Source organism: Cetorhinus maximus, chromosome 3 (assembly GCF_964194155.1).
Source record: "Cetorhinus maximus chromosome 3, sCetMax3.hap1.1, whole genome shotgun sequence".
NCBI lineage: Eukaryota > Metazoa > Chordata > Chondrichthyes > Lamniformes > Cetorhinidae > Cetorhinus > Cetorhinus maximus.
In genome coordinates this window covers 73342978-73368613 of record NC_135881.1, presented here as the reverse complement: position 1 = coordinate 73368613, position 25636 = coordinate 73342978, and the positions used below count along the sequence as shown (strand labels likewise).

Below are 25636 nucleotides of genomic sequence, written 5' to 3'. Positions count from 1 at the left end.
CCTGTACCAATACACACGCCTACCCTTTGGTGTATGTTTGGCCTGTGCAAACTTCCAAAGGACCGTGGAAAGACCATTGCAAGGACTTCCCCGAGTAGTAGTGTACCTGAATGACATCCTGATCACAGGCTCAAAGGAAGCCAAACATTTGGCCAACCTAAAAGAGGTTCTAAGAAGATTTTTGGAAGCTGGTGTACGTTGAAGAAAGAAAAATGTACTTTCCAAGTGAATGAAGTTACTTATTTAGGTCATTGAGTGGATGCCCAAGGGTTGCATCCGGTGGAGGAGAAAGTCAGGGCAATCAAGGAAGTGCCCTCTCCTACCAACGTCACTGAACTCAAATCTTTTTTGGGCATGATAAATTATTATAGTCGCTTCTTGCCAAACTTGTTGACAGTGTTAGCACCTTTACGCTTATTATTGGAAAAGAACCATAGATGGTCATGGAAGGCGCAACAAGAAGAAGCCTTCAGAAAAGTCAAGAAGCTATTACGCTCATTGTGTCTACTAGTACATCATGACTAATCAAAAGAATTAATATTAATCTGTGACACATCTCCCTACGGTGTGGGAGCATTGTTGTCACACAGGATGGAAGATGGTTCTCAAAGGTCAATAGGCTACATCTCCAGAACCCTCTTTGCAGTCGAGAAGGGTTACTCACAACTAGAAAAAGAAGGTTTATCCATAATATTTGGAGTGAAGAAATTCCATCAGTATCTGCATGGTTGACGTTTCACCAGTGTCGGGTTATAAGCCACTAATGGGTTTATTCAGTGAAGGTTAAGCAATTCCGCCAATAGCCTCAGCCAGAATTAAATGGTGGGCTTTGATTTTGTTAGCGTATGAGTACACCTTTATGCACCATCTGGGTGTGTATATTGCAAATGCAGACGCATTCACTTGTCTTCCGTTACCAGGTAGCATTCTACATGCTCCAGTGCCAAAAGAAGTTGTGCTTGTGTTGAATTTCTTGGACTCTTCACCAGTCCGTGCGAAACAAGTAAAGAGTTGGACAAGCCGGGATCCAAGTTTATCAGAAGTCCGAGACCAGGTATTGTAAGGATGGTCGAATGCGCCAGTCTCTAGAGAGACAAAACCATTCCATGCCCATAAAACTGAGTTGAGTTGTCAAGATGGAATTTTGTTGTGGGGAGCAAGAGTCGTCGTCCCTTCGCACGGCAGAGAGCCACTCTTGCCAGAGCTTCATGGTGCGCATCCAGGCATTTCGAAGATGAAGATGCTTGCGTGAAGCTATGTCTGGTGGCCAGGTATAGACAGTGATATAGAAAAATTGGTTAAACACTGTCTCCAGTGTCAGCAACAACAAAAGTTGCCTGTTTCAGCCCTACTGCATCCGGGGGAGCTCTACTGCTTCTGGGGGAAAGGCCTGGTCGACCCTGGGTTAGACTACATATAGATTATGTAGGTCTATTTCTAGGTACAATGTTTTTATTGATCATTGATGAGCATTCTATGTGGATGGATGTGTATGAAGTTAGATCACCGACATCGTGTGCAACTTTTGAAAAGCTGCGCCAATGTTTTAGTGTACATGGCCTACCAGAAGTCATTGTTTCAAATAACGGTACTGCCTTCACTAGTACAGAATTCCTGAGATTCATGAGTTTAAATGGGATTAAACATATTAAAACAGCACCATATCATCCCTCATCAAATGGGTTAGCAGAATGAGCAATGCAAACTTTCAAATCAGGAATGAAGAAGTTATCCAAAATAATTTTAGAAATTCGAATTTCATATTTTCTTCTCAATTATCATACAACTCCTCATGCAACTACGGGTTCAGCACCATCTGAATTACTGATGAAATGCCAACTTCGTACAAGGTCAAGTCTGGGGTTTCCAAACTTAGAGGAGAAGATAGAGAAGAACCAGAGTAGTCAGAAAGTGAATCATGATATTCATAGCAAAGCTCGAAGATTTACGGTGGGAGAGACAGTTTTTGTGCAAACCTTTGGAAATTGACCTAATTGGGTTCCTGGTTTATTTGTCTCTGAAACTGGACCTTTGTCACACCAAGTGGAAGTGGAAGACCAGATTGTTCAAAAACATGTGGATTACCTAAGGAGTAGAGGGTCATTCCAACAACCAATTATTCCACCTGTAATTGATGTCAAACCTTTAAACCCTGAGGCGCCAGATCTACCTAGAATAGATATATTTGATGCCTCTGTTGAATTACCCCATTCTGAACTGTCATTGTCTAAGGATGTCCCTGATGCTGCAGTTTCTGATCATGTTGATCCAATGGGAGAATCTCAAGTCGTAGGATTACGTCGCTCTAACCAAATTAGAAAATCACCTCAGAGACTTAATCTATGTATACGAGACCTGTGTGTGTGTGTGTATATATATATATTTGTTGTGGATTAAAATATTCTTGTAAATAAGAAATGTGTAAAAATTTAAAGGCAGGGGTGATGTAGTGATCGTAGGTAAAACCTGTCCCACTGCTTTTAGGGGTCACACGATTGTACTGACAAATCAGCCCTAAGCACTGGTAATCTTAGGGGCAGGGCTTTTTAGTTGTGGACTTGGTTCAAGCATGTAGCTTCTACAAGAGCTCTGTAAATAAAGTTATCTGTTTCAACTAAGAAACTTGTCCAATACAGCAAGTTTATTAAATACACCATCTGTCGAATTTTTGCCCACTTACTTAACCTATCTTTATCCCTTTGCAGACTCTTTGTATCCTCCTCATAATTTGCTTTCCTACCTATCTTTAAGCCATCAGCAAATTTAGCTACAATATTATTGGTTCCTTCATCCAAGTCATTAATATAGATCATAGACAGTTGAGGCCAGAGCACAGATTTCTGTGGCACTCCACTCGTTACTGTTTGCCAACATGAAAGTGACCCATTTATCCCGATGGGTTGAATTATACAAGACTCCAGATTTCCTTCCCCCACCAGCTAAAAAGTCCAGGGTGGGTAGCCGCCGAGGAGAACACTGGCTGTTAAGGGCCTCAATTGGCCCACTGACAGGCCCAACACCACCCTTACTGTGGGTATAATTGTGCTGTGGGCAGGGGAGGCTGGATAGGCAGCGGGCAGGCTGTCCACTGTAATCAATGAGCATCCTCCGTCTTCAAACCCACCAGCAGTGGAGTATAAAATCCAGATTTCTGTTTCCTGTTAGTTAGCCAATCCTCTATCCATGCAAATATATCACGCCCAGCACCATGAGCTCTTATCTTGTGTAATAACCTATAATGTGGTACCTTATAAAATGCCTTTTGGAAATCCAAATGTACATCTAGTGGTTCCCCTTTATCCACCCATCTTCAAAGAATTCTAATAAATATGACAAATACAATTCCCTTTCACAAATTCATGATAATCTGTCCTGCAGTGCAGTCACTGTTAGGGGACCTTTATGCTACTCTTTACTTCTTTTCTTTGTTGTTTCTTGATTCCACCCAAACTGATTTTTGGGTCCAGATTTTCATGTGGAGGTGGGAATCAGGAGGTGGGTTTAAACTTGCTGTTGAGATCCTGCCTATGTTGGGAGTTTGCGGGGAAATGGGATTTTCTGGAAGCCAGGGCCTTACTTGGCCTCAAGACAGTGGCAGGCCCAAGGTGGAATTGGAGATGGGTCAACATCAGAGCAGGTTGGATAAGAGGCTGTCCTCATTTACCATCTTTAAATCACTTACCCGTTGTTGCTGATATCTAGAGGTTCTGTGGAAGTTTGGCCAGCAAGAAGGAACCCTTGTTAATAAAGACTCAAACCATTACAGGCTCTTTGGAGTCTTCTTTGCCTGAGATCCCTATCACAACCGTCCTGGTAGTGAAACCTGTCTCTGATCTCCTCAGCAAGTGGCCGAAATCAGCCACATTCAGCTTCAGCAGACCAAAGTACAGTCCTGCAATTAAATACAGCAGCCCAGCTCCCCACATTCAGCCCTGATCTATATTTCACCTCTCAGAAACCCTATTCCTCCAATCTCAACCGAAGAGGACAAACACAGAGTAATTCCCTGGCCACTCGGAGCTGCACAACATCAAGTGTGCATGTCGAGGAACTCAGCCTCCTGAAATCATTGCAACAAAGTGTAAGGCCGTGCCATGCTGGCATGCACACTCGATAACTGGGGCTGCCAAAGCTACACAAAGCAAAACCTTCACTAGCATTCAACCCAAAATTCACCAGGCCCTCATAATCATGGAATCATGCCTGGTTGATGATGTACCCGACATGAAGCTAGCACATTTACCGACCTATATACTTCATGGACTCTAATGACAGCATATCTCAGCCAGCCAGCAGTCAAAGGAGCTGGGTCTTGTCAGCCTCCAGATTGGCAGCCAGTACAGCTACAACACTGGTATCTACCTGGCTATGTGGAAAATTGCCCAGGTATGTCCTATACACAAAAAGCACAACAAATCTAACCTGCCCAATTACCACCCCATCTGTCTACTCTCCATCATCAGTAAAATAATGGAAGGGGGTCACCAACGGCGCTATCAAGTAGCACTTGCTTAGCAATAACCTGCTCACTGATGCCCAGTTTGGGTTCCACCAGAGGCATTCAGCTCCTAACCTCATTACAGCCTTTGTTCAAACATGGACAAAAGAGCTGAACTCCTGAGGTGAGGTGAGAGTGACTGCCCTTGACATCAAGGCAGCATTTGACCGAGTGTGGCGTCAAGGAGCCCTAGCTAAACTAGAGTCAATGGGAATCGGGGAAAACTCTTCGCTGGTTGTATTCATACCTAGCACAAAGAAAGCTGGTTGCGGTTGTTGGAAGTCAGTCATCTCAGCTCCAGGACATCACTGCAGGAGTTCCTCAGGGTAGTGTCCTTGGCCCAACCATCTTCATCTGCATCATCAATGACCTTCCTTCCATCATAAGGTCAGAAGTGGGGATGTTCACTGATGATTGCACAATGTTCAGTGCCATTCGCGACTCCTCAGATACTGAAGCAGTCCATATCCAAATGCAGCAAGACCTGGACAATATTCAGGCTTAAGCTGACAAATGGCAAATAACATTCGCGCCACATGAGTGCCAGGCAATGAACATCTCCAACAAGAGAGAATCTCATCATCGCCCCTTGACGTTCATTGGCATTACCACTATCAACATCCTGGGGAATGCCAATGATCAGAAACTGAACTGGACTAGCCATATAAATACTGTGGTTACAAGAGCAGGTCAGAGACTAGGAATCCTGCAACGAGTATCTCACCCCCTGACTCCCCAAAGCCTGTTCACAATCTGCAAGACACAAATCAGAGTGTGATGGAATACTCTCCACTTGCCTGGATGAGTGCAGCTCCCACAACACTCAAGGAGCTTGACACCATCCAGGACAAAGCAGCCTGCTTGATTGGCACCCCATCCACAAACATTCACTCCCTCCACCAGCGACGCACAGTGGCAGCAGTGTGTACCATCTACAAGATGCACTGCAGGAATTCACCAAGGCTCCTTGGGCAGCACCTTCAAAACCCACAATCACTACCACCTAGAAGGACAAGGACAGCAGATAGATGGGAACACCACCACCTGGAAGTTCCCCTCCAAGTCATTCACCATCCTGACTTGGAAATATTTCACCGTTCTTTCACTGTCACTGGATCAAAATCCTGGAACTCCCATCCTAACTACACCACATGGACTGCAGCGGTTCAAGAATGTAGCTCACCACCACCTTCTCAAGGGCAATTAGGGATGGGCAATAAATGCTGGCCCAGCCATCAAAGCCCACATCGTGTGAATGAATAAAAAAAAATCCAGGCAAAACAGGAGAGGCATCATATTCTTTACCCCGAGAGGGCTGCAGGATGTCATTAGCGATTACCAAGAGGACTTGACTAGAGATTACAGACGCCATGAGTGAGCAGCACTGCATGTGGCTCCAGTGCCAGGAAAGATTCCATGATCTAGTGTGGTCTGGAAAGGTGAATGAGGTCTCCAGCTACTCCGAGAGGCCTTGGGCATGCAGCCTGCAAGATTCACTTGCTTAGCAAACCTCTTTCTTAGTCCTATCCGTGTCATTGGAACCCACATGGACAACGCCAACGGGGTAATTCCCCTTCCACACCAAGTTCCTCTCCCACCCTGACGGGATATCTATAACTCTGCCACTAGACAGGCAACACAGGCTTTAGGACTCACGATCTTGGCTTCAAAAAACAGTAACAACCCCGAACTATACTGTCTCTTACTATGACTACATTCCTTTTTACTCCGCCCCCCCACTAGAATGGCCCCTTCAACTACGGTGTTGTGGTCAATATGCTCATCCTCCTTGCATTCGCTGCTCTCATCCAAACAAGTTGCAAGAATCTCAAACCTGTTGGGCAATTGCAAGGCTGCGGCTCCTCCAATGTCAACTTCTGGATCTCCTTACTCGCCTCACTCATTGGACAGAATTTTCCGTCCCCATTGGCATTGGGCGTCATGGCGGGCGTGAGCATTCAATATGGCAGGAAAGCCAAAAATCAGTTTCACGACATAGTGAAACCAGTTTGCAATCGTCCGCTCCGCCTGTGAATGGCGGGCCATTTTCCCACTACCGCACACTGGGAACTTAATTTTAATAAATCTGCATATCATTATAAACCCAGCTTGTTGGAATCATCCCCCACATCAAATTTACCACCCATGACAGCGGGAGAGCACGTACTGACAAGTGTGACATGCAGAAGTTGGGATTTACCATCAGGGCCTTGCTCACATTGCGGACATCCAAAGAGCAGAAGGTGCTGGAGCCTGACAGCAAATGGAGGAACACGCATTGCATGCTGGGTGGATTCTCAGGGACATGGCTCCGCTGCAAAGCATCGCACGGATGTTGGAAAGTCACCAATGAGGGTCTGCTTTGGGACATCAGGGGTTGGCCATGGTCCGCTACAGATGATCATCGAGGAGGTGGAGAGGAAGACGTAGGTTTGACTGGAAGAGGAAGGTGTACCGAGTTGCAGGGGAGGAAGGTCTAGATTTGACTGGGAGAGAAAGGTGTGTCGGGGGGTTAGGTAAGGTTGAGATGGGGGAAACAATAGTGTCAGGTTGGCAAGGGGGGTGTCGGAGGGGTGAAGTTGGGAGGAGGGAGGCATGGTGTCGGGGGTGAGGTTAGGAGGGGGAGTTGGAGTATGAGGGAGGAAGGTGTAACAGGGGAGAATACGGCAACTGGGAAGGTAGGAGTAAGGGGTGAAGAATGTGTAAAGGTAGGAATTCAGAGGTGGAAGGAGTTCAGAGTGGGGAAGGAGCCCAGGGGGAGGAAGGAGTAAGGGGGGGGAGGAAGGAGTAAGGGGGAGGAAGGAGTAAGGGGGAAGAATGAGTAAGGGGGAGGAAGGAGTAAGTGCAGAGGAAGGAGTAAGGGTGGAGGAAGGAGTAAGGGGGAAGAATGAGTAAGGGGGAGGAAGGAGTAAGGAGGGGGGAAGGAGTAAGGGTGGGGAAGGAGTAACGGGGGGCTGTGTCCAGGTGAACGTGTAAGGGAAGGGTCTGTAGAGTCGATGACTGCCTCCAGGGGAGCAAAATGAGGGTGGGTGTGGTAGGAGGGAATGGTGAGAATGAGAGAGGGCAGAGTGAATCAGTAGGGTGGGATGGTGAGGGTGCGATGGTAGCGGTAAAAGGGACAACGAGGGTGGTTGATGGGGACTCGGAGGCAGACATGGACCCTGGGGGTGGGAAGGAGGAGGGCGGAAATGTCGATGTGGATGGGGGTGGGATTTTCAGGTATTTAGGGAACGTACACCTTTACCTGGACATCCCTGAAAGAAAAGTGTTCTGGCTGGTAGGTAATGATGGGGAGGTGGAAGGTGATGCCAGAGGGATCGACAGTGATGGGGGGAAGGACATGGGTGACTCGGGGAGGGGAAAGGACGGAGGAGCTCAAAACAAATTTTACCAGCACCATGCTTCTAAAACCGAAAGTGAAAGGAGACTCGTGTTGGATGGACACAGGTGCTGCATGGGAGTGTGATCAGGGGTGGGTGGAGATGCAGGTCAGGCTCAGATAGTCAACTGAAAGAGAACCCCAGCAGGCAGCATTGAAAATGCTCAGGACATTCGGATATGTCTGATGGAGGAAGGATCCATGTGTGTGGGAGAGTTCTTGTACAAGGCTCCGAAAGGCCCTGTCTCACTCACACTTCTTCCTCCAGAATTACTCATAAGCCAGCTGTGTGCAGCTGAAGTGTTAGTTGGGGACGATGCAGTGGGAGGACTCGCGAAACCTGTCAATGCAGCTGAAAGACACCATTACACATTATTCAGTGAAATTGAATATAGTTTCAGATTATAAAGTGACAAAATGTATTCACCCATGCAACCACTTGTGATCAGAATTTCTTAACTATTCTAGGCCTAACACTCCTAGGTGCTGCCCTGACATCCACAGCAGGGGTGGAGACAGCCTGTGCAATGGTTGGCCCTGTTGCCTCTGATGACTTCAACATGGGTCCCCTGGAGAGCAAAAGCTTTGAGGGATCCAGCTTGCTTTGGCTGTCCTCCTGTGGGCCAGCTGCTCCCTCTGCAGTGACAGAGGATAAGGTTGAGGGGAATCACAGGCAAAGGGGCCTCGGAGGGAGAGGACATCTTCTGAGATTCCTGAGTGGATGGCCCAGGGGAGTGCAGCCTCCTCGCTTCGGTTGCCCGGGGGTCCCAGCCTGACTCCTTGAGGGGAAGGAGAACCTGGAGGGACGTCGAGGTGCCCTGTTTCCCTCTCAAGTTGCCACTGCAGGAACTCACGCATGACTACCATGATGGAGTGAAGGTCTGCATGCATCTCCGTGTTCTGCTGGACTAGGGCCTCCATGATGTCCACCATCCTTCCCATGGAGACCTCCATGTGCGTACATGTGGGCACTGCTTCATCAGAGAGCAGGCGGATGCATTCCTCCTACTCAGATGCCACGCTGTTGAGGGACTCCAACAGCCCTCCTGCCTTCTATTGATTCTCCACGATGAGTTAAAAGGCCGAATCCAGAGGCTTGTCATCTGAATCGGACCTCACTGATGCCTCCCTCCCCAGCAGTCCTACGAGTGCCTGGGAGGTTGGCTCAAACGGCCTCTTCCTGCTTCAAACACGTGTCCATGTGGTGACTACCAGATTATGAACCTGAGCCTGCTCTAGATCTAGGTCCCATTGAGGTGTGTGTCTCTGCACTGGTAGAGGGTGTGGGTAAGCGCTGTAACGGGTCTTCCAGGCTGCTTATTTCCAGCTCTTCAATGGAGGAGGTATCCTCTTGACTGGAGGTGAAGACATGGATGGAGCTGAGGGACTGTCTGGCTGAGAGTGTCAGTTGCTTGGCAGAGCTCCCTGTGAACCAAGTAGAGATGATTAGTGCATGGCAGCAGAGTCAAAAGCAGGAGAGAGAGCACTCACAGTTGCATTGAGAGAGGGATGATGTGGTACAGAATCCTCACGAGGGTGTTTGCTGCCAACTCACCATCACCGCAGGCATGGTCCACGTCCTCACCAGTCAGCACGATGGCACGCTCCTCAAAGTGAGTGAGGGGCCTAATGTGAGCCACTCCACCCCTGGTCTGGGGCTTCTCCCTGCTGCTGTCAGCCAACTACTCTTGCATGAAAACAACTGGAGAGAGTGTGAGCAAGACACATGGCACTGCGTACAATGTTTGTGTGGTGAGCGGAGCCATGGACAGGAGGAGGACACGAGCTCAAGAGGATATGAGCCTGATGGAGATGTGATGGTGTGTGAGAAAATTAGTGCTGTTGTCCCGTGAAGTGTGAGATCGCTGTGGATGTGTGATGGGTTTGTGAGTGTGTGAGTTGAGAGTGATGAGAAGAGTAACACCATCCAAGCAGACTGCTTGATTGGCACTCCAAACATTCACTCCCTCCACAGCCGACACACAATGGCAACAGTGTATACCATCTACAAGATGCATTGCCAGAACTCACCAAGCCTCCTTAGGAACTCACCAAGCCTTCCAGGCAGCACCTTCCAAACCCATGACCATTACCACCTAGAAAGCAAAGGGACACAGCACATGCAATCACCACCACCAAGTTACTCACCGTCCTAGCTTGGAAACATATTGCTGTTCCTTGACTGCTGCTCCATCAAAATCCTGGAACTCCCATCTTAACGGCACTGTGGTTGTACCTACACCACATGGGCTACAGTGGTTCAAGAAGGCAGCTCACAACCACCTTCTCAAGGGCAATTAGGGATGGGCAACAAATGCTGGCTTAGCCAGTGATGCTCACATCTCATGAATGAATTTTAAAAAACTTACTTACAGGGACAGAGGTGGACCTGTGGGAGATATACAGCTGGAAGCAGATAAGTAAAGTACAAGGAACGTGGCCTGCAGTGCTTAACTTTAGCGAGGGCCATGGCTTTGAAAAAAATGTGAACAGTGGCATCATAGGGAAGTTGTACGGTGATTGACTGGTGAGTATTGCTGCTTAGGGATTGAATCTAAACAACTGGGAGTTTAAAAAATGTGGAAAATATTAACTATTAACACCAAGAAACAAGTGAGCACCTGGTGAGTCTTATCTTTTATTAAGTAAGGTATATTGCCACTAGCAAGGTGTACTAAGTATTAATAGGATTTCTCGTAGTCGTAAGGTTTATTAATAGTACTAAGTTTTATTAATATTGGCAAAGCTTTATCAGTAATCGTAACCAGCAGTAATAGGATTAATTCACAGTTACAAGATTATCAATTAATAAAGTAGAAAATTAGCTGGGCTGGTTCAACCTCGAGAGTGCACATCCTGTGCTAAGTGGGAACTCCAGGATGCTTCCCATGCCCTGGCTATCCATTTGTGCCGGAAGGGTCATCAGTTACAGCAGCTTGAGCAGCAGCTGGCGTCATTGCATTGATACAAGATGCTCAAGAATGATAGGAAAGGAAGAAAAGGGGGAGCAGTGATGGAATTGATTAAGGAGAGCATTGCGGTGCTGGAGAAAAAAGTTGTTTCAGAGGTGTCAAGGACAGAATCTATTTGGCTAGAGCTAAGGAACAAAAAAGTTGTAATTACATTGGCCTATATAATCTTTGGGTACCAACTAGTGGGAAGTGTAGCATAATGTGTTAATGGAATAGATATGTTAATGAGTGATGTTGATGATGAATTATCAGTTACACCAGCAATCATGCACTTGATTCTCGAGTGAGAGGATGGAACACTCTGTAATCAGGAGAGGCATACTCTGTAACCTGTCTTATTTTTAAACCAGTTTAAAGCAAGTACAAGAGTAAGACTACAATCTGTCTAGATAAGATAGGTCACACATACCAGGAGCCAGGGGCTACGCCTAGAGTACATAAAGCAGGAAGCATGTAGACGAACATATTTGCAAGGAAATTACAGAGGTTAAAAAATTATAGCGTAGTTATTAGGGGGAACTTTAATTACCCAAATATAGACTGGGGTAGTAGTAGTGTAAAGGGCAAAGAAGGACAACATTCCCTAGGGTGTGTTCAGGAAAATTTTCTACAGCGGTATGTTTCCAGTCCAACAAGAAAGGAGGCACAGCTATGGTTCTTGGGAATGAGGTGGGCCAAGTGAATCAGGTGTCAGTAGGAGAGCCTTTAGGGGACAATGATAATTGCATCATAAGGTTTAGGCTGACAATAGAAAAGGTAAAAGAACAATCAAGAGTAAAAATAATTAACTGGGGGAAAGCCAACTTCAACGAGTAATACTGGATCCGGACTGAATAAACAGGGCTCAAAGATTAGCAGGGAAAATCAATAGCTGAACAATGTATTACCCTCGAAGAACAGATATTTCAGGCATGGTCAAGGTATATCTCCTCCAAAGGGGGAGGTAGGGCAAATAATTCCAAAGTGATAAAAGTGTGGGAGTAGGGCAAAAAGGGGAATTATGCATGAAGGCAAGGGGCATAGCTGAGGTATTAAATGAATACTTTGCATCTGTCTTTACCAAGAAGATGCTGCCCAGGCCATGGTAAAATAGAAGGTAATTCAGACACTTTAAGGGTATAAAATTGATAATGAGGAGATATTGGATGGGCTATCTGTACTTACATTTGATATGGCACCAGGGCCAGATGAAATGCATTCAAAGAAACAGAGGCAAATGAGAGTGGAAATTGCAGAGGCACTGGTCATCATTTTTCAGCCTTCCTTAGCCTCAGGGGACTGGAGAATTGCAAACTTCACACCCTTGTTCAAAAAAGGGTGTAAAGATAAGCCCAGCACCTATAGGTCAGTCAGTTCAACTTCGGTGGTGGGGAAAGTTCTAGAAACAATAATTCAGGACAAAATTGTCACATGGACAAATGTGGGTTAATTAAGGAAAGCTAGCATGGATTTCTTAAAGGAAAATCGTGTTCAACTAACTTACTGGAGTTTTATGAAGAAGTGACATCGAGGATTGATGGAGGTGACGCTGTTGATGTGGTACACATGGGGCGGAATTTTATGACCCTGTTGCGGCAGGGCCTGGGCCAGAAAATGCGGTAAGCCGTTCAAAACTCCATTGACTTTGGTGGGACCGGAAGATCCCACCAGTGGGTGGGACTGTAAAATTGAGGGTCCTCATAGAGCCGCTCCCAGCAACCACCGCTCTCTTCTCTCGGCTGGAATCCAACATGGGTCGTGTCAGGACTAAAACGGCAAGAAAGCCGCCCGAGGGATCATTGAGAAATATTACAACAGCCTTGGCAATGACTGCCACACCAACAAAAGGGCATGCGAGGAGATTGCCATCATCCCCAGCAAGAAACTTCGCAACTTCTTAAAGGCATTTGATATTCAGTACCGCAAAACAGACTTGTGAGCAAAGTTATAGCTCATAGGATAAAAGGGAAAGTAGCAACAGGAATATGAAATTGGCTGAGTGACAGGGAATAGACAATGGTGGCTAATGGATGTTTTTCGGGCTGGAGGAAGGAACTTGGATACAGGTCTTTTATTCAGGACTGTTTTCTATTTTTTTATAAATATATTTTTAAGTAATTGCTTTTGAGTTGAAAACTGTCTGAGGGATTTATCAGCTGTTTTCACAGAATCACAGAATACAGAAGAGGCCCTTCGGCCCATCGAGTCTGCACCGACACGTAAGAAACACCTGACCTACCTACCTAATCCCATTTACCAGCACTTGCCCATAGCCTTGAATGTTATGACGTGCCAAGTGCTCATCCAGGTACTTTTTAAAGGATGTGAGGCAACCCGCCTCCACCACCCTCCTAGGCAGCGCATTCCAGACCGTCACCACCCTCTGGGTAAAAAAGTTTTCCCTCACATCCCCCCTAAACCTTCTGCCCCTCACCTTGAATTTATGTCCCCTTGTGACTGACCCTTCAACTAAGCTGCTTCCTATCCACCCTGTCCATGCCCCTCATAACCTTGAAGCTGTTCAGTCAGCCTTTCTATGTTTTGTAGGTCAGATGCGTGTTTCATCTAACATTTGCCAACCTTTTAAAGCTCAAGCTTCACTTCCTCACATTTGGCCGGTTATATCTGTGCCTGGCTAAGGTCATAAATAACATGCAGCAGCTTGTGAATTTTAGAAGAAAATCACACTTACAATAGTTACAATCTTTTTAAATTGAGCTCAAGGTTCATGGCCAGCCATGCACCACAGCACTAAAGTTGGAGCTGTAACCATTCTATGATTCCTCTTCTTCAGTTCTCTGCCCGAAGGCAGCTCGGACCCACAGCCCCATAACTTCCACCACGGCTGAGGAATGGAGATCGAACCCCATGCTGTTGGCATCAATCTGATCCATACCGGCTCTCCAGTCCCACAAGTACTTTATGTTGCTGTGGTAACATACATGCATGTTGTAGCCTGGAACCAAGGATAGTGATGGTTCTGATTTCTTCCCATTACAACCCAATAGGAGAAAACAGTTCGGATCAGTACTCTTAATTCCCACTTTTTACTAGTGTCCCATTTTAAGATATACAAGACCAGTTTGGACCTATATCCTTATTTCCCAGTTTTTACTGTTTGTTCATTCTGGGTTGGCCGACCAGGAATCTCTCCCCCTCATTGGCTACAGGTGAGGTGCCAGAGGACTGGAGGACTGCTAACATTCCATTATTAAAAAAAGAGAGGAAGGGATAGACCAGGAAATTACAGGCTAGTCAGCCTTCGGTGGTGGGGAAGTTACTAGAAAGAATTCTGAGGGACAGAATATATCTGCACTTGGAGAGACACAGATTAATCAGGGATCATCAGCATGGATTTGTTAAGGGAAGGTCATGTTTGACAAATTTGATTGAATTTTTTGAAGAGGTGACCAGGAGTGTTGATGAGGGTGATGTTTTTGATGTAGTCTACAGGGACTTTAGCAAGGCTTTTGATTAGGCCCCTCATGGCAGACCAGTCAAGAAATTAAGAGACCAAGGGATCCAAGGCAAAGTGGCACATTGGATCCAAAATTGGCTGAGAAGCAGGAAGCAGGGTGGTGATGGAGGGATGTTTCTGTGACTGGAAGTCTGTTTCCAGTGGGGTTCTGCAGGGCTCAGTGCTTGGGCCCTTGCTATTTGTGGTGTACATAAATAATTTGGATTTAAATGTAGGGGGTATGATAAGAAGTTTGCGGATGACACAAAAATCGGTAGGGTGGTAAATAGTGAGGAGGATAGCCATAAACTGCAGGAGGATATCAATGGATTGGTCAGGTGGACAGAGCAGTGGCAAATGGAATTCAACCCGGAAAGTGTAAGATGATGCACTTGGGGAGGGCTAACAAGACAAGGGATTACGCTATGAAGGGTAGGACCCTGGAAAGTGCTGAAGATCAGAGGGACCTTGTTATGCATATCCACAGATCCCTGAGGGTAGCAGGGCAGGTAGGTAAGGTGATAGAGGTGTATAAGATCATGAGGGGCATAGATAGGGTGGATCGGAAGGCACTTTTTCCATTGGTAGAGGAGTCAATAACCAGGGGGCATAGATTTAAGGTAAGAGGTAGAAGGCTAAGAGGGGAGTTGAGGACAATTTTTTTCACCCAGATGGTGGTGGGAGTCTGGAACTCACTGCCTGAAAGAATGGTTGAGTCAGAAACTCATGTAACATTTCAGAAGCATTTAGATATTCATTTGCGGTGCCCATAGCCTCCAGGGCAAGGGGCCAAGGGATTAAGGAATTAGTGTAGTCAGATCTTTGTGGACTGGTGTGGACACAATGGGCCGAATGGCCTCCTTCTGTGCTGTCAACGTCTATGAGTCTATGAATTACCACCTGTCATTACCGTACGTTGGAAGAATTTGCAAGTTGATAATTAACCTGTTTGGCTGTGTTCTGGGGCCATCATGTCCTGGAGTGGACTTGAACCCAAAGCTTCTGGCTCAGAAGCAGGGACACCACTCACTGTGCCACAAGACCTCCTCCTATTTACCATAATCATGTAGAAAATCAACAACTGCATTTTATTTTTTGTTACTGTTCTCATAATTTACAGTTAAACCTCATGATAATAACGTATAGATATTATTCTGTTTCAATCATTTATTTTAGTTGACAAACATATTGAAAAGGTGCTGCTGCAACTTGTGCAAACAATAGAAGTAGAATTATTTTCATCAACTTGCACACTTCATAGTGACTAGATTTACTGCTGTGGTAAGTGTAAGGAAGCAATAGTGCAGTAAAGTCCATGGGAAGTGGGTTTACTTGTCAACGCCAACAGTTGCTCCATGTGGTGTTCAGACAGTCCAGCTCACATAGTGTCTAACAGAGTCTGATTCTGCACAGTGAATAAGGGATGTTGTTGGGCTGGTGAGGTCATTTTTGACTACACCTCTCTTGCAGAATACACGTTTGACGTTAACTGTTGAGCAACGTTTCAAGTATAAATATTCAGGCTAACCTCAGGAGTCCACTGCTGCAACTTATTGTTGTATTGAATCAAAGATTCAGGCATGGGGGCATTTTGCTTGAGGTGGCTGTTGCTGGTGTGGCAATGCTCTGTCATCCCGGTATGGGGGCTGGATTTTTACAAAGCGGCGGTCTATGAACACGCGACAGTCCTGCGGCTAAACTCAAAGATCCCTTCCACACGTGAGGGGGCACTGAGGCTTATGCAGAAAAACCTGGACAAATACCAAGAGCAAGTTCACAAAGCAAGCAAACAGGTAAAGCAACTTAGAACCATAGAACCATAGAACTACAGCATAGAAAACAGGCCATTTGGCCCTTCTAGTCTGTGCCGAAATATTATTCCGCTAGTCCCATTGACCTGTACCTAGTCCATAACCCTCCATCCATGTATCTATCAAAATGTATCCATGTATTTCTCAAGTTTGATCTGCCTGTTCAGCAGAAAGTATTTGTGCTGCTCAAAAGCAGATGGGATTAGGAAGGTAAACGCAGAAGTTTGTAGCAAAAGATTCCCACAGGAACAAGAGCGTTTTTAGAGTGAGATTTTCACTTTGTAAAATATTTCATAAACAATTATGTTGCATATTGGGATTGGGGTTTCCCTCATTCGAGTACAGGGGTTTCTCTTCTGCATTGTTACTGGGGCAGGCTCCTGTGGAAATTCACTCTGCGACTAGATAGAAAATTGTGAGCCTGGTCTTGTAGCTATTTGAGGAATATATTGGTGAAGACACCTGGAGATCTCACCAGGTCTTCTTTATATAGTGTCATGGGGTCTTTTACATCCTCCTGAAGGAGCAGATGGGGTCTGAGATTAACGTTTCACATGGACAGGCCAACACATCTTCAGTACTGCACTGAAGGGTGGGATTTTACCTTCCTGCTGAAGTTAATGAAGTTTAGGGCGGTGGAGGTGGCATACTGGTATTGTCAATAGAGTAGTATTTTAGAAACCCAGGATAATGCTCTGGGGACCTGGGTTTGAATTCCACCATAGCAGATGGGATTCAATAAAAATTAAGAAGCCTGATGATGACCATGAAACCATTGCCGATTGTCACAAAAACCCATCTGGTTCACGAATGTCCTTTGGGGAAGGAAATCTGCTGTCCTTACCTGGTCTGGCCTACATGTGACTCCAGACCCACAGCAATGTGGTTGACTCTTAAATGCCCCCTGATGACTCTTAAATGCCCTCTGGGCAAGGGCAATTAGGGATGGGCAATAAATGCTGGCCTAGGCAGAGATGCCCACATACCATGAATGAATAAAAAAAAATGCATGTTATCAATAAAGTTAGCGCAACTACAATGTCGATGGCCTGTGTGCATCATTTATAAAAAGAAACAAGAAACAAGACTTGGTGTCAGAAGTAAACTAAACGCAACAATGGCGATTGCGAAACCACTGACAGAGCTCAGTTTGGAGGCAATCTCACCGAAAACTGGAGGAGGTTCTGGCAGTGATTTGAGCTGCACCTCACAGCGACAGGCAGTGATAAAAAAAGTCCGAGATAAAAACAAAAAACTGCGGATGCTGGAAATCCAAAACAACAACAGAAATACCTGGAAAAACTCAGCAGGTCTGGCAGCATCGGCGGAGAAGAACAAAGTTGACGTTTCGAGTCCTCATGACCCTTCAACAGAACTAAGTAAAAATAGGAGAGGGGTGAAATATAGGCTTATATTTCAGCCCTCTCCTATTTTTACTTAGTTCTGTTGAAGGGTCATGAGGACTCGAAACGTCAACTTTGTTCTTCTCCGCCGATGCTGCCAGACCTGCTGAGTTTTTCCAGGTATTTCTGTTTTTGTTATAAAAAAAGACCCTCAGGTACAGTCTTCCGTCTTTCTTAACATAGCAGGACAAGAAGACTTATAAGTCTATAACATATTCATGTTTGAAAGTGATGAGAAACAAAATGACTTGAAAGAAATAATGGAAAAATTCGAAGCCTACTGTAGAAAGACATTACATATGAAAGATTTTGTTTTTTTTAATTCTTTTGGAGTCAACCAAATAAACTAAATTAACAAAATCAGGGACAAAATAAACGCAGCCCCTAAATTAGGGAGGCTGCAAAACCAAAGACAAAATTTAAAGGAAACTTATAAACATTAAACCAAAATGTGACTGAGAGGGTCAATAAAACACCTCAGTCCCCGCAATGCCTACTGAGCATGGAAGGCCTTGACAGTGCCAGCAGACACTGCGTGCTCCCTCTCCAGGGACACCCGGCCGCGACCATAGCCGTGGAAGAGGGTCAGGCAGTCGGGTCAGATGACCCCTTCGATCGTCCGCTGCCTGGACCTGTTAATGGATAGCTTGGCCAGGCCCAGGAGCAGGTTCACAAGGAGGTCCTCCTCCCTCCCGTCCCCCCTCCGCACCAGGTGCCCATAGATCAGGAGCATGGGGTTGAAGTGCAAACAAAACACCAGTAAATGTTTTTTAAATAACTGAAAAGGGAGTGCAGCCTACAACAGCCTATATAGACATGGTCCACAGACTCCACAAGGCTATAAAAGACGCAGGTATCTTGGGAGTCCATGAACCAACACATCCTATGGTTATGTGGGACTGCTGCGTACAACACCCTCCACCCCAGGCCCCCGATGGAAAGTGGGAGGACGCCCCCCCCGTAGACGACCCCCCACTGGGGACCTCCACTGCCAGATGGTAACAAGGCACGCCAGGGCGTGTCCGGGCGGTGGGCGAGGGCAAGGAAGGGAAGGGTGTGCAGCAGCAGCCCATACAGGAAACCCCTTCGCGCCTTGCTAAAGGACAGGGAGGGCATTTCCCCGAGGCGGCTCATGTTGTGGGACACCGGCTCCCAAGGGAGGTTTCAGGGCTTGGGGCCAATGTGGAATTCCGTCCGAACAGGGGTACGCTCGGATGGAAGAACATCCCCTCTTCCACGGTTATGTTCGCGGCCAGGTGTCCCTGGAGAGGGAGTACGCAGTGTCTGCGCCACCTCGAGACCCAGTATGATGTTAAGGCCGGGTACACCCGTCCGAAGGTCTTGAATGGCATCGGCCGCGAGCCGGACGCCCACAGACACGCAATTCACCAACTCCTGTGGTATTATCTAGCCCACTCCGCTGGCACCCAGCACGTCCCAAATCCTGGTCACCCTAGCAGCCACAGCCCTCCTCTCTGCCAGTCACTGAAAAGGACGGAGGGCGGGTTCCTGTGTAGCGGCTCTCTGACGATAGCCGCTACTCCTGACAGAGGAGAGCTGCGTTGCGAGGCGACCATGTTCCAGACTTTGGTCAGGTCCTGGTAAAAGACGGGCAACACTTACAAGGGGCCACGAAGGCCTCTCTGGTCTACAAACAGTAACTGCATGTCATAATTCAGGCCGTGCGCCTGGCAGAAGAAATACGTCGCCAGGGCACACCACCTCAGAGGGGGCTCGACGTAAAGGTATCGCTGCAGGTTCTGAAAGCGGAAACTCACCACCTGGGTGCGTAGGCACACCAGTGCCTGACCACCCTCCCTAAGTGGGAGACTCAGAATCTCAGCAGCGACCCAGTGCAGCCTCTTGTGCCAGAAGAAATCGATGAGCATTCTCTGGGTTTTTGTGACAAAGTCTGGGGGAGGGGTTAAAGTGACCAGCCGGTACCACAACATGGCGACAACCAGCTGGTTTATGACCAGAACTTGACCCCGGTAAGACAGCACTTGGAGCAGTCCTGTCCAGCGCCGCAGGCGAGTGGTGACTTTGGCCTCCAGCTCCTGCCAGTTCACCGGCCAGGATTCCTGAGCATGGCAGAGGTGGATCCCTAGGTAGAGGAGGCTGGTCCTGCTCCAGGTGAAAGGCCTGAGCTCCTCGGGTAGGGGATCCATCTGCCACTGACCGACCAGGAGTCCAGAACACTTGCCCCAGTTGATCTTGGCAGAAGACGTGGCAGAGTAAACCTCCTGGCACTCGCACATCCTCAGCAGGTCAGCCAGGTTGCTGATCATGAGGAGCACGTCATCGGCATAAGCCGAGAGGACCACACCGATGCAGAACCAATCCTGACCACCTCCTCCGCAAAGTGTGCAGGAAAGGCTCCGCGCAGATAGAATACAGTTGACCAGACTGGGGGCAGCCCTGCACACTCCTCTCCCAAAGCAAAGGGGCGCCGTCAGGGACCCATTAACCTTAACTAGACACCCCGCGGCAACGTATAGAAGTCGGATCCGGGCGGCCAAATGCATCTTGAACTTGAATACTTGCAGACTGCCGAATAAATATTTGTGATCCACCCAGTCGAACACCTTCTCCTAGTCAAGAGACAGGAAGACGCTCGACAGACCAGCCCTCTGGGAGAAGTGGATAATGTCCTGGACCAGATGGATGTTATCAAAGATGGTGCAGCCCAGGACCATGTAGAACTGGTCAGGGTGGATCATGTGGTCCAGCACGGTGCCAAGGCGAGAAGACTGGCAAAGATCTTGTAATCCGTGTTGAGGAGGGAGACCGGGTGCCAGTTCTTAAGTAGATGGAGATCCCCCTTCTTAGGCAGCAGGGCAGTGACGGCCCTGCGAGACGAGAGGGGCATCTCCCTGGTCGCGGTACCCTCCACCAGGACCCCCGCATAGTCGTTCCCCAGGACCTCCCAGAATGCCCTGAAGAACTCCACAGCCCGTCCAGCTCCGGGGTCTTGCCCCTGGAGAGGCTGTTAAAGGCGCCGGTCAGCTCCCCCAGACTTATTGGGGAGTCAAGCTTTCCGGCGCCCTCCGGGCTGACCTGCGGCAGGTCCTCCCACAAAACTCTGTGAGCATCCTCGCTGGATGGATCCGGAGAGAACAGAGCAGTGTAGTAAGACTTGGCAATGGCCCTGATACCCTCCAAATCCGAGATAAGGGATCCGTCGTCGGCCAGCAGCGTAAAGAGTTGCTGACGGACCCTGTGCCTTTTTTCCAGCGAGTAGAAGAAAGGGGGAGCCACGGTCCAAGTCCTTGAGGAACCGGATCCGCGACCTCACGTACGCACCACGGGCCCCAATGAGTTGGAGGTCCCGCAGCGCGCCCTTCTTCTCTTCGTACACCAGCCGCAGGGCCGGGTCCGCGTCGGGCTGACAGAGACGTGCCTCCAGGTCGAGCACCTCCTTCTCCAACTCCTCGACCCTGGGTTTCCACCTCTTTGTCGACCACCTCGTGTACTCCTGACAGAAAACGCAGACGTGGTCCTTGCCCACGTCCCACCATAGCCTCAAGGAGGGGAAGCCTCCCCGCTTCCTTCTCCAGCCGGCCCAGAAACGATGAAACGAGTCCAGGAACCGCTCGTCCTCCAGCAGCAGGTTGTTCAAGTGCCAGTACGCAGACCCCGTCCGAGCACAGAATGGAATGAGTTCTGCCCACACCAGAGGGTGGTCCGTGCACCGCACCTGCTGCACAGACGCCAATGGAACACAGGACACGTACGCCTTCGAAATGTAAAGATGATCGAGTCTGGACACTCCGACTCCAGGTGACACAAAGGTGAAATCGCTGGAGTCAGGATGGAGATGTCTCCAGACATCCAACAAGTAAAAGGACCTGACCAGGTCCCGCAACTTACTCACACCTAGCGTGCGGTGCTGGGTACCGTGACAGTCCCGGGCCCCGAGGGTACAGTTGAAATCTCCCCCCGAGGATGATGCACTCGCCCACCTCAATGGAGCCAAGATGAGTGGACACTTCCTCAAAGAAGCTCGCTTGCTGCTGCGCGCCCAGGGGAGCGTACACACTCATAAAGTGAAGTGCTGCGTCCCCCAGGCGCACAGTGAGGTGCAGCAACCAGCCTGGCACCGGCTCCTTAACCCCCAAGGGGCTGAAAATGCGGGGCCAACAAGATAGCCACCCCACCAGAATTGGAGGCTAGGTGACTTATGTAGACCCCCCCTCACCACTCCAGGAGTCACATAGCCTTGTCTCCCGGAACGGTATGGGTTTCCTGCAGGAAGCACATCACATACTTCCTGTCCCGGAGGACCGAGAAGTTCTGGAACCTGCGCTGTGTGTCCCTGCTGCCGTGGATGTTGAGGCTGGCTATGGTCGTCTTCATTGTTAGAAGTATGTGCTACCATCATCATGCCTCGTGTAAGAAGGAGAAGGCTATTTTAATCCTTCCTCTCCTTGAGGGGCCCAGCGAGAAACTTCTGGACCCTCCTCTTAGCATTCCAGTCCAGCCCAGGGGCTTCAAGGGCCTTGTGGGTGGACCAGAACACAAGAGGAAAAGAATGTCACCGGTCTAGGGCCGACTGGACCCTGTCTCAGCAACCGCGATTACTCACTAAAAAATCCTGGAGTTCCGATAAAGTGATGAGGAGAGAATCGGTGAGGGGCACCAGGGGATCCACCACCTCACTCGACAATGACTCTAAGTCATCTCTGGTACTCACCACCGAAACCCTATCCTCCTCCAGGTCATCGCCTCCAGCTTCCAACCCCTCCTCCTTATTGAGTACGGGGGCTGCCTCGGAGCTGCCAGTCGGTTCCACCTCCACCTCGATCCCACCCCCAGGATCAAGGGCAGAGGGGTCCTGTCTGGTCTCCTCTTGGGGATATGGGCCAAAGGGCGGCGGTAGTTCAGAGCCCTGATCCACCCGGGACACCGGGTCACCTGGCGAGTCCGGAAAATGCTCCGGACCTAAGACAGAGGCACCCAACGCTGAAGGTTGGGAGGGAGCGGGAAGGCCTCCCTCGCTACCGCTGCCCGATGACCCAGTGGTCGGGGTCGTGAAGGGACTGCTGCAGTCTCCTGCTGGGCCAGATGGCACGTTGGGTGCAAGATGGGTCAGGGTGGGGAACCACCGCAAGGGTGATACCCTCACTGGCCCCGGAAGGGCCCTGCTCAAGGGACTGCAGCAAGGGGTCGGGGATTCGGGCTCCCCCCAGAGGGCAGAGCGAGGACTTACGGGGCGGAGACGCCACTTCACTGGAGGAGGGGACACATCCAACGTCGCGAGTCGCGAGGTCCTTCCCCTCCGAGGGGTGGCATCTCTTCTGGGATAGGCTGGGGGCTGGGGAGACCTCTATCTGCGAGGCCCCGTCACCTCATCCAGCCCCTCCGGACACTCCACCCTCTGGGGTTTGGGCAGGTCCACCTTCTGCAGCAGCAATAACCACAGGAAAACCCACAGCAGCAGCAACAGCCACTGGAAATCCCACAGCAGCAGCAACAGCCACTGGAAATCCCACAGCAGCAGGAACAGCTGTTCCTTCACTGTCGTTGGGTCAAAGTCCTGGGACTCCCTCTCTAACAGCACTGTGGGTGTATCTGCACCACATGGACTGCAGTGGTTCAAGAAGGCAGCTCAATACCAGCTTCTCAAGGGCAATTAGGGATGGGCAATAAATGCTGGCCCAGCCAGCAACGCCCGCATTCTGTAAGTGAATAAAAAACACCAACAGTCCTGATAATATTTATGGGCCTGAACTTCCATGGAGTGGCATCAGAATCACATTTCCACTCTGCTCCTACTTTCTTACCTGAAAATGTTTTCAAACCTTTCTCGGCCGACATTCTGACTCAGGCCAGGTGAGATCCGGGCAGTGCAATGAATGCCTGGCGCATAGCATCAAGGGCAGCTCTGTTGAATGTAAAGAGGCCGCGCCCCCTTGTTACGGCACTAGCTGTCGTAAACCAGGTACGTTAAAGGTCCAGCCAAATTTAAAAGCCCCTGACAGGCCAGGGAGAGAAGGTAAGTGTATAAGGTAAGCAGGCAGTCCTGCCATGCCCAGTCGTGAATGGCGGTGGACAATTAAACAACTCATTGGAGGAGGAGGCTCCACAAATAGGGAAGCCCAACACATCAGTGCAAAAGATAAGGCTGAAGCATTTGCAGCAATCTTCAGCCAGGAGTGTCGAGTGGATGATCATCTCGGCCTCTGCGGGAGGTCCCCGGCATCAAGGATGCCAGTCTTCAGCTAATTCGATTCACTCCACATGATATGAAGAAATAGCTGAAAGCATTGGATACTGCAAAGGCTATGGGCCCTGACAATATTCTGGCAATAGTACTGAAGACTTGTGCTCCAGAGTTTGCTGCATCCCTAGCCAAGCTGTTCCAGTAAAGCTACAACACTGGCATCTACCCAGCTATGTGGAAAATTGCCCAGGTATGTCCTGTACACAAAAAGCAGGACAAACCCAACCCAGACAATTACTGCCCCATCAGACCACTCTCCATCATCAGTAAAGTGATGGAAGGGGTCATCAACGGCGCTATCAAGAGGTATGTGCTTAGCAATAACCTGCTCACTGACACTCAATTTGAGTTCCGCCAGAGATACTCAGCTCCTGGTCTCATTACAGCCTTTGTTCAAACATGGACAAAAGAGCTGAACTCCTGAGGTGAGGTGAGAGTGACTGCCCTTGACATCAAGGCAGCATTTGACCGAGTGTGGCATCAAGGAGCCCTAGCCAAACTGGAATCAGTGGGAATCAAGGGGAAAACTCTTCACTGGTTGGAGTCTTACCTAGCACAAAGGATGATGGTTGTGACTATTGGAGGTCAATCATTTCAGTTCCAGGATTTCACTGCAGGAGTTGCTCAGGGTAGTGTCCTAGACCTAACCATCTTCAGCTGCTTCATCAATGATCTTCCTTCCATCATAAGGTCAGAAGTGGGGATGTTCACTGATGATTGCACAACGTCCAGCACCATTCACCATTCCTCAGATACTGAAGCAGTCCATGTCCAAATGCAGCAAGACCTGGACAATATCCAGGCTTGGGCTGACAAGTGGCAAGTAACATTCATGCCACACAAGTGCCAAGCAATGACCATCTCCAACAAAAGAGAATCTAACCATCACTCCTTGGCATCGCTTCAATTGCATTATCATCGCTGAATCCCCCACGATCAACATCCTGGGGGTTCCTATTGACCGGAAACTGAACTGAACTAGCCATATAAATATTGTGGCTACATGAGCAGGTCAGAGGCTAGGAATCCTGCGATGAGTAATTCACCTCCTGATTCCCCAAAGTCTGTCCACCAGCTACAAGGCACAAGTCAGGAGTGTGATAGAATTCTCTCCATTTACCTGGATGAATGCAGCTCCAACAACACTCAAAAGCTTGACACCATCCAGGTAAGGCAGCCCACTTGATTGGCATTCCATCCACAAACATTCACTCACTCCAGCACCAATGAATGGTGGCAGCAATGTGTACCATCTAAAAGATGCACTGCAGAAACTCACCAAGACTCCTTTGACAGCACATTCCAAGCCCACGACCTCTACAATCTAGAAGGACAAAGGCAGCAGGCACATGGGAACACCTCCACCTGGAAATTCCCCTCACCATCCTGACTTGGAAATGAACTGTCATTCCTTCATTGCCGCTTGGTCAAAATCCTGGAACTCCCTCACTAGCAGCACTGTGGGTGTACCTACACCACAGGGACTGCAGCGGTTCAAGAAGGCAGCTCACCACCGCCTTCTAAAGGGCAATCAGGGATGGGCAATAAATGCTGGCCTAGTCAGAGATGCCCACATCCTGTAAAAATGTATAAAATAAAGCTAAGTTCATTGATGAAGCAGCTGGAGATGATTGGGCCTAGGACACCACCCTCGGGAATGTTTGCAGTGATACTCTGGGGCTGAGATAATTTGCTTCCATCTTCTTCTGTGCTAGGTATGAATCCAACCAATGAAGATTTGTCTCCCATTTCATTTCACAAGAGCTCCCTGACACCACAGCTGGTCAAAGGCTGCCTTGGTGTCAAGGGCAGACACTCTCTTCGCCACGTAAGTTCGGCTCTTTCTTTTTATTCATTCATGGCAAGGCCAGCATTTATTACCCATCCCTAACTGCCTTTGTTTAGAGGCCATTT

The 25636-nt window shown here is 48.5% G+C and overlaps 1 protein-coding gene across 2 annotated transcripts in view; it reads left to right on the top strand.

Annotated features, from left to right (window-relative positions):
- LOC144678725 (biotinidase-like) overlaps positions 1-25636 on the top strand; it is a 75061-nt gene that overhangs the window by 35401 nt on the left and 14024 nt on the right. Inside the window, exon 1 of one of the 2 annotated variants that reach the window (XM_078538566.1) lies at positions 15695-16078. The exons of the other annotated variant lie outside the window; for it this stretch is intronic. Within the exon in view, the coding sequence (XP_078394692.1) occupies positions 15866-16078 (213 nt within the window). The 5' untranslated portion in view covers positions 15695-15865. Of the gene's footprint in view, positions 1-15694; positions 16079-25636 lie in introns of those variants that run through there. 2 annotated transcript variants of the gene reach the window in all.